The sequence below is a fragment of the Mus musculus genome, chromosome 6 (assembly GCF_000001635.26).
Source record: "Mus musculus strain C57BL/6J chromosome 6, GRCm38.p6 C57BL/6J".
NCBI lineage: Eukaryota > Metazoa > Chordata > Mammalia > Rodentia > Muridae > Mus > Mus musculus.
In genome coordinates, this window is record NC_000072.6 from 100,650,259 (window position 1) to 100,664,064 (window position 13,806).

A 13,806-nucleotide genomic window follows, 5' to 3' on the forward strand; every position below is an offset into this window, starting at 1 on the left:
CTATAGGAAGCCATGTGAGAAGAGGGCCAGAAATGTGAAGTAGAGGAAATCAAAGAGAGACGTAGCACAGCTTTAGGATTGATTGTGTGAGACAAAGATGACAAAGACACACCTCAGCTTGCTTGCTTTCTGTTTGTTTTGTTGGGGGGGGGTGGCTAGGGGGAGACAGGATCTCTCTATATAGCCTTAGCTGTCCTAGAACTCACTATGTAGGCCAGGCTGGACTTAAACTCACAGAGATCCACCTGCATCTACCTCCCAAGTGCTGGAATTAAAGGTGTGCATCACTATGTTCTAACCCAAGTAACAGTCATGAAAATTAACAGACATCTATAGGATGCCAGGCCCTCTCAAAAACTCGAACTTGCTCCTTCATAGCTGTGGTGGTTTAAATTTGTTTGGCCCATGAGAAGTGGTACTGTTAGGAGGTGTGGCCTTATTGGAGGAGGTGTAGCCTTGTTAGAAGACCACTGTGGCGTGGGGTTCCTATGCTCAAGCTCTACCCAGCATGGAAGAAAGCCTCCTCCTGGCTGTTTGCTGAAGACAGTCTCCTGGCTGCCTTCAGATCATGATGTAGAACTCTGCTCCTTCATGCATGCTGCCATGCTTCCTGCCATGATGATATGGATTAAACCTCTAAAACTACAAACCAGCCTCAATTAAATGTTTACCCTTTTAAGAGTTGCCTTGGTCATGGTGTCTCTTCATAGCAATGAAACCCAGGCTAAGACAATGGCCCTCCACCAGATATGCTGACCTCCCCGACTGGAATGAAAGTGACATGAGTGTAGACATCTGTCACATTCAAGTGCTATTCTTGGACTCTGCAGGATGGTGAGTAGGAGACTTTCAAACAAATGCTTGTTGCACCAGAACACACACAAACAAAAGAACAAGTCTGATGTTTTATCCAATGCTTCTTCCTATGCTCAGAGTGCCGAATAGAAAGCCACCCCTTCCAGCCTTCCAAATGCTAGCTGCAATCTACGCAATACATCCAAAAAACAAAACAAGACCAAAAAAGCAAGCAAACAGATCAATGTGTCAGCCTCTTCAACAAACTCCTAATAATGAAAATCTACCACAGCTTAAAATAGTATTCCAAAAAAGGCTTGACTCATTTTTGTTTTTTCATGATCTCACAGATGTTTAAAATGTCGATTAAATCCTTCTCCTGTTCTCACCAAAGAAATAAGCAAGATTTCATAGATTGGTTATGATAAAAATGTCCCTGAAGAATAAAAAACAAATGTAGGAAGAAAAAAAAAACCCCCAATATCTCCAGGAAAAGAAATACAAATATTTGGCCATATATAAAGGTGAAAGACTACTACGGAATACTTCAAGACGCTGTCTGCAGACCTTAGTGTAACAATAACATCCAAGTCTGCAAAGGGCTCACAGTAGAAACTTGCCACTCAAGCCTGCTGACCTGAGTTTGACACCTGGAATCTATGCTGGAAGGAGGTCCAAATCCTGAAAATGTCATCTGATGGCATGGCACACTCACTTTTATTCATACACACTAATAAATAAAATTGAAAATTTCTAAAATCATGTCTAAAAGGAACAAATGGTGTCAAAGAGAATAATCAGAAACAACGAGGTTTACAGATCACTGCACATGGCACTCCACTGGCTGCAGGCCATGCTAATGTAACAATCAAACCACATTAGATCTCTATTTTACAACAGATTTCAAAACAGTCATAACCCCAAAGCAGATAGATGTTACTTTGAAATGCATAAATCCCTCTTTATAGGCAGCTGGCTCAACTCTGTCCTGTGTAGGCTAAAATCACATTTGTTTTCTTGAAGCCCTTTCGAAACCTGACGCCATCACTCCTCTGAGAACCACTCCTTAAGAAATGGTAAAAACATTCTATTCAAACTATTAAGGAGGTGAGCTTCTGGGCCCACCGAAAGGCTCAGTGGACAGAGACACTTGCCAAGCCTGAGAACCTGAACTCCATCCCGGGAACCCACACAGCGGGAGATTTGAATCCTGCATGTTGTCCTCTGATCTCCATGCCTGTTGTAACACCCATAAGTTAATTAATGCAGCTTCAAGTTATTTAAAGAGAATAAGCTCCTGGATACAAAAGCACACGAGGCAGAGGAAACAGGCTGCTTAGACGGTCATGCTGCCAACTATAAATTTCAATACCTGAGTCTTCTTGGGTCACAAACGTCGTCTTCTAGACAGCTCTTCTAATTAAGCTACCTCCCACTTAAAATTTCAGCCTTCGAAAACTCATTCTGTTTTCAGACTGGCTGAGAAATTTGCTGACAATGGAAATTTCTACTTTAAATATTCAGCATGATTCTAAATGGGTTTCTTCAAATTACTCTTCAGTGGACCTTTAAAACCACCATTGAAGAGATAAAAGTAATTAGAAATGGCAGTCTAAATGGAGCAGAGTCTCTCAGATGTCCTCCACAGGATAGCACAGCCCACTCTTCCCTGGCTTCCCTTAGGATGCTCAGCCGTTCATCACCACACATCACTCATTCCATTTGCACATCACAAGCTTCACTTCTGCTATTCCAATTAGTATCCCACTGGGTCACAGGAGAGAGAATGTTAATCACAGGAGCAATGGCAGTTAGAGCCAAGCAGAGCAGTATACGCAGTGTACCAGTGTACGTGAAAAGGAAACACAGGGTGGCAAAGGAAGCCTCTTTTCAAATCCTACCCATCCACTTAACAGTGGTGTGACCTTGGGCAAGTCCCTTCACCTCTTTTCGTCCTTGTGAAATAAGCCTATGAGGAGACATGAGAAGCTGAAAACACCATACAAAATACTGGAGAATGGTGACTATGGTATATGGGTAACAATTTGTAATCACCTAGGGAAAAATAACAAAAGAGTGTCACATCGACATATGAACTACACTCATTCTCTACACACAATCAAAGAATCAGGTATTCAGAGGTCCAGTAAAAAAATGCAAAAACGTGCTGTTATCTGGCCAGTAAGAGACAGCACATCTCTGTTTTATTAAGTTCCTTACCCAAATACAGTTCTGATTGCAGCAAAGGGCACAGCGGATACAGGTGGGAAATACAGCACAACTCTGATTAGGTTCTACTGATACCCTAGCACTGAGGACAACTATCTGGTCACTGCAACTGGTGGCAGATAAACGTTCCAGTGAGAGCCTAGACTAGCAAGAAATACAGCACACATAGATCTGGATTCTTATGGAAAGCAAGACATATTCAGTTATACACACAAATAACCATGACAAAAATTCTACTTGAAAGAAGTATAAACAAATATTCTTGTAAGTTTGATGCTTTAAGCATGGTAAGGAAACCATTAAAGCATTGGTTCTCAAGCTCCCTCATGCTGCGACCCCTTAATACAGTTCCTCATGTTGTGGTGATCCCTAGGCATAAAATTATTTTGTTGTTACTTCATAGCTGTAATTTTGCTACTCTTGTGAATTGTAATATAATATCTGATATGTAGAATATCTGATATGTGACCCCAAAAGTCATGACCCACAGGTTGTGCCAAAGAGTTTATTAAGAGTTCTCCATTGCAAGTGGCCCCTGCACCTTACCTGGGGAGCCCAGTACAGCTGGTTCCAGGGGTTACAGAGAGTGAGCCAGGCTGAGGGCATGAGTGGGAGCGCTGGCCCAGCCCCTTACCTGCTGCAGCACTCAGGAGAGCAGACCCTGCACCTCACCCGGACATCGCAGCAGAGATGGTCCTGCTGGCACAGGCATGGGAGTGGGAGAGCTGGCTCTGCCCCTTGCTAGCTGCAGCATTGGGTGAGCTAGACAGAGCAGTGCCAGAAAGCTCATCCTGGTGCTGTGGGTAACTGACCAACTGAGCTATCACCCAGGCCCAGATCCAGGAACTTGAGTTAGCCCACCCCAACATCTACCCCATCTATGAACTGCTGAAGTACATGAAGGGCTGGTCCTACAGATCCAAAACTGTACGGCCTCCATGACACAGGGCAACAAGAGGATATCTGAGAGAAGTCCCAGGATTGATCCAGGATCCAGGATTGATGGTGTAGCAGAAGACAGAGGCCTCGAACCAGACCAATGACTCGTTGCAATGAACATTTGCAAGTAAAGAAGTGTGGACAAAAGGGAGCACTGTGGGACACACTGTGACGGGACACACTGTGACACACTGCAGCTTCCACAATCAGATTTTTTTTTTTTTTTTTTTTTTTTTTTTGCTTTTGGGAAGGAGGTTGCAAGGGCAGAAGGTAGGTATGAAGGGATATTGGGAGATGAGTAGGACTGGGATACATGATGTAAAATTCACAAAGAATCCATAAAAAGTTAAAATAAAAATGAGTTCTCGAGCCGGGCGTGGTGGCGCACGCCTTTAATCCCAGCACTCGGGAGGCAGAGGCAGGCGGATTTCTGAGTTCGAGGCCAGCCTGGTCTACAAAGTGAGTTCCAGGACAGCCAGGGCTATAAAGAGAAACCCTGTCTCGAAAAACCAAAAAAAAAAAAAAAAAAAAAAAAATGAGTTCTCGGTTGCTAGTATAAATTAAGTAGCAAGTTTACAAAGGTCACACATGTACAGCCATTACAGAGTAGGTTAAATCAACTAGGATTAGTGTCTTCACTAATTCCACAATCTAAAAATATGTCTAGTACATTGAGAGGCTGGGAAGATGACTCACTGGGAAGAATGCTTGCCATGCAAATACAAGGACCTGAGTTAGATTCCCAGCATCTAAATAAAAAGCCAGGCATGACAAAGTAGGGAAGACAGAGATAGATGGATTCTTAGAGCTCACTGGCCAAGGATGGCCATTTAGCTCACCCTGGCTAAATGGGTGAGCTCTGGATTCAGGAAATAAGGCAAAGAGTGATTGCAGAAGTCACTCATTGTCGAGGTTTGGCCTCCACATGCACACATAACTACATAAACACACACACACAAACGCTCAAAGATTCTGAAAAAAATTAAAGAAGTGTAAAGTAACTAACTTATTTAACTGTCACAAAAGTTCATACTCACAGATAATGATCGGGATCAAATTTGGCCAACTCAGCAGCCAGGCGCTTCTGCCTCCGTTCAGTCACAGGAGTGAAATCTGGATCCTTAATATCGATAACCTCACTCAGCTCATCCTAAAAACACCAGAACAAGAATGGACTCTATCTCAAACTTTTAGTTTTTAAAAATCAAATATAGGGGAGGGAGGAGGAACATGAAGGCTGGAAGACCTGTCTGATCACTAAAGTATGAATGAGACACTTATAATAGTTAAACTCTGACCTAACAAACATTTAAGACAGGTGTGGTGGAACCTTGGCTCCCAGCACTTAGGTGGCAGAGGTAGGAAGATCTCTCTGAATTCAAGGCCAGTCTGGCGCACACAGCAAGTTCCAAGCCAGCCAGAGCTACACAGTGAGACCTAGTAGCAAAGTACAAAAACCCAACAATCAAACAAACCAACCCCACAAATGTCTGAATCCACTATTCTGTACTCTGTTAGGAACTTCCAGATAAATTACCTCATTTAACCCATAAGACAAGCTGACCAGCATCTATTAAGGATATTAACGTTTAACACAAAGGATCATGGGTGCTTGCCACCAAGCCTGATCACCAGTATCTCTGGAACCCATACAGTAGGAGGAGAGAAACAATTACAGAAGTTGTCATCATGGCTCTACACACATGCTGCATGCATACACATACACTTACTTATTTAAAACTTTTGACACGTAAAGCAGAATTGAATAAACCCTCACAAACATGCAGGAATATTTAATTCTTAATTCATTTCCCTGTTCAGTGCTAGAGATCTGAAAGCTCCTAAAGACAGGAGGCTCTGAGCAGATGCAGAGAGACTGGGTTCATCAGGCATCTCTGCAGATACAGAGACACTGGGTTCATCAGGCATCTCTGCAGATACAGAGACACTGGGTTCATCGGGCATCTCTGCAGATACAGAGACACTGGGTTCATCAGGCATCTCTGCAGATACAGAGACACTGGGTTCATCAGGCATCTCTGCAGATACAGAGACACTGGGTTCATCAGGCATCTCTGCAGATACAGAGACACTGGGTTCATCAGGCATCTCTGCAGATACAGAGACACTGGGTTCATCAGGCATCTCTGCAGATACAGAGACACTGGGTTCATCAGGCATCTCTGCAGATACAGAGACACTGGGTTCATCAGGCATCTCTGCAGATACAGAGACACTGGGTTCATCAGGCATCTCTGCAGATACAGAGACACTGGGTTCATCAGGCATCTCTGCAGATACAGAGACACTGGGTTCATCAGGCATCTCTGCAGATATAGAGACCCTTGCCTTTCTTCCTCCTCGCTAGCTCAGCTGGTCTCAGGATCACAACAGATCATGCAAATGCAATCCTGTACAGCCTACTGTGTAAATGTGCTGGCCATGCAGACCTGAGTTCAATTCCTGGAAGCCACATAGAGATAGACGAAAAAGACCAACTCCATGAAGCTGTCCCCTGACTTCCATTTGTACATTTTAAATTTTTCATTACTTTTTACTTATCATTTTTTCATTTATCATTAAATTTCATCATAATTTTATTAACCCAATAAAAAATTTTAAAGAATTTTTATGAGTAATTCTGATGTCTAGGACTTCCCATCTGAAACTTTAAAAATCTAATCCTAAGAATCACCCTTACTGCCTTAACCAAGATGTATGTACACATATGAACATGAAGCATGTTTCCCAAGCAGAATTCTACAGAACAGACCAATAGGAATTGTGAACTAAAGAGACCTCAGAGAATCCACACCATCCCCCAAAACTGTGGCTCTCGTCTGTGTCCACTCCACCTATTTCCTCTGCAGGTATGAACAGTCCTGGCAGAAACATACGGATCTGAGCGGGAAGAAGTCAACCAGTAACCTGAGGAAATGTAAACGCAACGGACAGCAGTGAACTGAGCCAGATGCGTGGGAAAGGCAAGAGTGACAGCGCAGAGCTGCCTCTGGAGTTCGTCCTAGGACCTTAAGCAATCCCTTCACTTCTCTTCCTCGTATGTCACAGCACAGTAAAGCTGGTGGCCAGAATGCAAGATCTCTTAAACTGCAGTAAGCTGTGGGGAGTCAGACGAGCACAGCCTCCCTATGTAACCAAAGTTTCCAAATTTAAAAAAGTTCTTGGGCCAGAGAAGTGGCCTGGTGAGTAACCTGACTGAGTTCAACCCCCAGGACCCACATGGTGGAAGGAGGGACCTGACACCCCAAAACTGCTTTCTGACCTCTGCCCGTACACCATGGCATGCATATAGGCACACACATTCACACAAAATAAAGAAGTATGTAGCTTTAAAGTCAAAATAAACTCTTTGTTACCACTAAGCATGTGGGGCTTAACCAAAGTACATTCGAATACAACGAAGGGATCCAGTGACCTTTTTGGAAGCCACTATACCAACCAGAATATCTTAATTCTTTCAAATACAAACATTTGAGGCAACATCCAGACCAATGCCTGTCCACAAAAATAAAATTTACATTCCAAAGTTCCTATGCAATTTAATTTCTGAGCACCTAGAATGCATTTTCCTACAGGAATCCTATTATAAATAGTAGTTAGGAGTCTCAGGGCAGCCCTTGAGTTTATGCGGTTCATAACAAATTGAAACAGCTCATTCATGATGCAAAGAGCCTGACAAGCACGCAGCAGGGTTTCCATGGGCAGGCTTGCCATCCGGAGTCGGATCCAGCAGAGCATCTCCTCCACGGTGCAGCATCGGTCCATCCTCCCTCCCTCCCTCCGTTTCCTCACTGACATCCCAACTCCAGCCACAGGTGAGAGCACACATGGGCCATGGCACGGAGGAGAAGCAGCAGAGCGAGTCCACGGCTGCCTTGGGAGAACACTACCATGGGGCCATGTCCTTTCCTTGGACTGTAAATCCACAGGACGATGCCACCCCTACCCCAGCATCTCTGGTCACCAGGCCTTTTCTCCTCCCTCCATGGTGGAAGGGGACCCACATATAAAAGGCATGTCGACATTAGCTTTAATCACAGTTGCAAAGTACTTCTCCCCATGTGATGTAAAATCTCCACAGGATGGGTAACCACATCTTTAACATTTTCTTGAGGATGGGCAGCATTTGGTGGCACAGGCTGTTATAAGTATTAAATGATACAATCCAGGGCTAAATATACCCACTAACGTCAGATTTCTTTTCCTCTCTGTTCCATGGCTGTTCCGTTACTGACTTCTTACTGGGAACACAATCCCCCTTCCATTTCAGTCTCCTTACCTGCCAACAGCAACTAAAGTGTGAGTGGGGTGGGGTGGGGTGGGGGGAAGTAACAGAACAATTAACTATCACACCAGGACAGACTTAAGGTCGTGAATGGGCTATGATTAGTGAGTACTGACAGAAAACTGTATTTCAGAGGGTGAATGGGCTCTCTGAACCCACACTCCCAGCTCTGCATCATCAAGCCAAGCTGGCCTTTCAAACTGATGCCAGCCTTTCCCTCTGGTCTAAGGCCACCTACTACATTTCTTCCCATTTATGGAACACTCATCTCAGACTCCACTCTGACCCTCTGCATTTACGGTGTCCTTCTCACTATCATCCCATGTGCCTCACATTATCCTAGGGGTCACCTCTGGGCACCCTGACCTAAACAGTCCCCAGCCTCACATACCACCCTGTCCTCTTCCTGTTACTACTGCCATTAGCTTATCTGTTGTCGACATGATTGCCTGCCTTCCCATAGAATGCTTCACAGGGTGGGGGTCTGGTCTACCTTCTCTTTCACTGCACTCAGTGTGTGTGCTGGTTAAACTATAGTCATCATAGAGGAGGAAACCTTAACTGAGAAAGTGCCTCCACAAAACTGGGCTGTAGGCAAGCCGGTAAGGCACTTTCATAATTAGTGGTTGATGAGGGTGAGAGACAGCCCTTTTGTGGGTGGTACTATCCGTAGGCTGTGTGGTCCTGAGTTCTATAAGAAAGTAGGCTGAGAAGATATGAACAACAAGCCAGTAAACAGCACCCCTCCATGGCCTCTCATCGGCTTCTGCCTCCAGGTTCCTGCCCTGCTTGAGTTCCTGTCTGGACTTCCTTCAATGACAGACTAAGCTGTAGAAGTGTAAGCCAAAAGAACCATTTCCTCACCAACTTGCTTTTTGGTCATGGTCACAGCAATAGTAACCCTAACTAGGACAGTGAGCCTGGCAGTCAGGAGGAAATCATTGCTGTGTGCATAGTGCACAGAGGCTGTGGACCAGTCTGCTTACTGGAATACAGATCCAGTTTTGAGCACACAGATAAAATACCCAATCTCATGGGAGTGAACTAGAATATACAAAAGTAACTCTCTTCAGCCTTGCTTATACTCCCCTCTAGTCTCATGTCTCGAAGCCACCACAGCAATGCAACAGATAGGTCTCACACACCACCTAGCTATTCCCAGCTGGGCAAACTCCACCGGCATTGTTCTGTGCCTACCACAGCCCGGCTCAAACTGGACCCTAGTGAGAAACTACAGCAAAGTAAAAAGCAAAGGGCCTTCATGAGCTCTGCACACTTATGTGTTCCCCATGGAGCAGCACATTTGGGCAAAGCCTCAGAAGATGGGCTTAGCTGGTAGAAAGAAGCAGGCTCCTGGGAGCAGGTCCTTAAGGGTTTCTTACCTACCGCTCCCTACTCCCTGTCTTACACAGCTTCCTGCCTGGTCCTGTGATGTGAGCAGCCTGCGCTGCACGCTCTCATCCCCATGAATGAGCTGCTCTGGCAAGCCTTCCCTATCACGATGTACAGAAAACATGAAGCAGAATCTTTCCCCACACCATTTCTTCTACACGGTACTGTAATAAGAACAATGGGAAGCTAATGCAGTCAGACTGGAATCTAAAGAAAGACATGGCTGGTGGTGGAGCACTTCCTTAGCATGCGCGCGGTCCTGGATTCAATCCTCAGCACCACAGAAGAAGAAAAATCTGAGGCATCAATCAACCATGGGGAAGGAAGAGAAAGAAGCTGCGCAGGAAGAAAAACATTGCCCTTTCTGTGTTTCAGAATAGCTGTGGCACTAGTTGCCTGAGCAATCTGAAGATGAACACTGCCAGGAAAAGGTCGTGGAGGATTTAAGCCACTCTTGCGTTCATTTACATCACAGATCAAACAGGACCCCATCCAGAAAGAGAATGAACTGTGTGCACATCTGGCCAGTGCGTCTCCTGGAAACAAAGATCTCAGGGTCCTTGAAACAGCCAAAGGAAAGCAAGGGCCAGAAGGCCTGGCATCCTGCAACTGAGGCTGTCCCTGGAGCTGGCTGGGGTGGCGCCCAGAGACTCCAGGATTGTGACTGCTGGCAGCCACTGGTGCCAACAGCTTGTTGTGCAGCCCTGACTCTGCGCAGTTAGGGCAGTTTTCCAAAGGCACCCTGGTGGCTGGCAGAGATTTCACAAAAAGGAAAGAAAGCGGATGTGTGTGTGTGTACATACATGGAAAGCAGAGGGTGGGGGTTAGTGAACGAGACTTTGCTTCAGCAAAAATATTTTTATTATCAGATAAAATGGAGAAGTTTGCAAACAAATCTGTTTAGGAGGAGACAGGATTATGCCTTTATAAATAGTTAAATTATTCACCGAAGACATTATCTCGGTGTGGGAAATACTGTTTTTTTTTCCTTTGTACTACTTTTTTTTTTTTTTTTTTGAGTACATTGCCTTTGTCATCAGAGAAAACAAAACTATTTTCATTTCAGGAGAGTGGGGAGAGGATCCTGGCATACTACTAGTGAACAAATGTTTTGGCTGTGTCTTGACCCAAAGGTTAGAGAAACTAAAATTGTGAGACAACACATTACTAGAAAAGCCATTTTTTAATGATATTATAAGACAATTGTTCTTTTAGGAACATCTATAGCTGTCTTCACTAATTACCACTGTTAATGTTACAGAGTCATTTTTTTTTTAGCCACTTGATGTGGCTGTCACAACCTGAGCAGCTGTAAACACAGAGCACTGCAGTAATAGCAATTATGTAAGAGTCTGAGAAGACACACGACCTTACTAGGACTTCTAAAAGTCTGACTAATCCCTCAAATTTAATTCATAAGAAAATCCCACTTCTTTAAAGCTGTTTACTGGCTTTGTTCCCTGGTAAAAATACACATGCAACAGTAAAGATGCCCAGGGAACCAGTATTAACCAGTACTTTTGGGCTGACTCACACAGTACTCAGAACAGTTCCATATCAATTCCCAGACTTGGTGGCTTGAGCCTTTGGGCTCTCTCTGGACTGCAAAGGTATTCGAGAACACACTGTTTTATTTACAGTGTGTGTTAGAAGGCTGGGGCAGCATGCTCTATCCAAGCACTTCAGCAATAATTCAGACACATACACTAAGTATGTAGTTTAAAATCGCTTTCAAAATATACAGAGGGCTGGAGAGATGGCTCAGTTGGTAAAAGCACTTGCCATGTATGGTGGTTTGAATGGCAAATGTCCCCCCATAGGCTCATACATATGAATACTTGGTCAACAGCCAAGTAGTGCTGTTTGGATAAGTTATGGATCTGTAGAGTCTTGTGAGAGGAAACTTTGAGAGTGTGCAGAAAGGAAAAACCTCTTCCCACTTCCAGTTCCCTCTCTTTGCTCTCCTGTGTGTGGATAAACATGTGATTACCCTGCCTCCTGTTCATGCCACCATGCCACGACTTTCCCACAATCAAAGACCCTCCCTCTAGAACCATAAGTCAAATAAACTCTGCTTTCCCTAAGTTGCTTTTGGTTACAGTATTTTAACACAGCAGCAGCTGTCAACCTGAGTATGACCCTGGAACCCACGGGGTAAGGAGAATGAATCCAGAAAGTTAACTTCTGACCGCCACAGACACGCTGTAACACAAACACACCAGCACTCACTTCCCTGAGTCATATACACATACATAAACACAATCACAATAAATTTTAAAAGTAAGTAGTTTAAAACATACTGGGAGAGCCAGTAGCTAGGTGTGGTGACTCACTCCTGTCATTTCACCACTGCAGATACTGAGACAGGAGGATTACCAAACGTTCAAGGCTATCCTGATTTACATTCTGAGTTCCAGGCCAGCCAGAGCTATAGAGTAAAAACTCGTCTCAAAAAGGGAAGGGGAGGGGAATGACCAGAACAAAACCGGTGTTGTTTCAGATCAGGTTTTTGGTGCCAAATTAAACATGTTTGGAAACTGGGCATTCTCAGAGCCCTGGGCTCGCAGTGTTTTGTGCAGTGACAAGCTTCTGCTGCCAGCAGCACACTACTCTATAAAGCCCTGGAGTCCACTCGCTTGGGTGGCCTTTTCTTTCTAAATTAAGGGAATGAGAATTTTTTTTAAGGAAAGTAATATTCGTTCTATTGAAGTTTGAAAAAGAGTTTAGCAATTTTAGACAGTTAAGCTAAGTAAACAGACTAAGCATCTCTGATGGGGAAAGAGGAGATGTAATCACAGAGGGATATACAGAGATCCTAACTAGAGTGATTGATAGTTCATTTTCTAAGGGAGTGACAAATATTTAAATACCTGATGCTTTAGTCGCACAATTCAGAAAGACACAAAGTACTACCTGCATCCATGTCCTGAGACACCATGTTATCTCAAGAGTATATATAGCTTACCACTTTTGACAATAAAAGCTAGGTGTAGTGTTATATATCTGTGCTTCTGGGACTTGAGAAGGGCAGGCAGGAGAACCAGGAATTCAAGGCCAGACTCAGCTATGTAGTGAGTTCCAGGATGGCCTGGAATAAGTAAGACCCTGTATCAAAAAACAAAAGAGTATTTCATAACAAAAAGCAACCTAAATTACTTATAAATGATTTTCAATAAATACAAAAACTTCTGACCTAAAAGGGACTTGGTCTCTCCCACCTGAACTATGGTCCTCCAGCATCCTCTAAGCCAGGAGAAACCCTTCAAGGTGGTCACATGCATCTGGACTGGATGTGACCAGTGTCTGGGATACCTTTAACCTGAATGGAGATTCTGAACTTAGCCATATCATACTTACTGGCCTCCATTCACAGCTCTGGGCGGGTCAGCCACAAATAAAATGACCACAAACTGGCTCTTGACCACATAAGTAGTGAAACTCACTGCAGTTTCTGTCACAGATGCCACAAAGCTGACTGTTCTAAACACCTGACCCATCAGCAGAAAAACAAGGGACAGGAGTGGCAGACAGAAACACAGACAGACCACATTCTGCAGAAAAGTGTCCGAGCTTTTTCGGACATATTCCTTTGACTTATTTGCTGCTGAGTAAAAGCCGATTTTATTCTCTTGTAAGAATCTTCAAAGTAACTTTGGTGTTTCAAGGGCAGGTGTTTCAGAATTTTCTCATGTGTCCAGTATCTCGTGACATTTGCACTACTTTACCGAGAGAACTACTTACATGTGGCCAGTGACCATGGCAGTATCCCAAACATAAGTGGAAGCAGAAATATGAACAGAATGTCAACTTCTGACTTTTTCTTGAGAGACTCAGATCCACCCTCCTAACTGAGCACTGCTCAGGGAAAATCTAAGACCCAAAACTCTGCAAACCCTCAAGTATCCAAATGAGTTTACATGTGACCTCCACCAAGAATAAACAGAATGCAGTACCTACTGCGCACTAAGAACTAAACATTTTATCAAAACACACCTAGAGGAGGCACAAACCTATAATCCCAGGAAAGGATGAAGCAGGGGGACTAGTTCAGAGAGATTCTGAGATGTGTGTGTGTGTGTGTGTGTGTGTGTGTATGTGTGTGTGTGTATGTATACACACATATATGCATGCCCCCAAGTGTGAAA

At 44.1% G+C, this 13,806-nt stretch overlaps 1 protein-coding gene across 4 annotated transcripts in view; it reads right to left on the reverse strand.

Moving 5' to 3' along the window:
- The window catches only part of Shq1 (SHQ1 homolog (S. cerevisiae)), a 99,373-nt gene that overhangs the window by 78,448 nt on the left and 7,119 nt on the right, over positions 1-13,806 (reverse strand). For all 4 annotated transcript variants that reach the window (NM_181590.5, XM_006506669.4, XM_006506668.4 and 1 more), the window contains exon 5: positions 5,001-5,113. In NM_181590.5, the coding sequence (NP_853621.2) occupies positions 5,001-5,113 (113 nt within the window). The remainder of the gene's footprint in view (positions 1-5,000; positions 5,114-13,806) is intronic.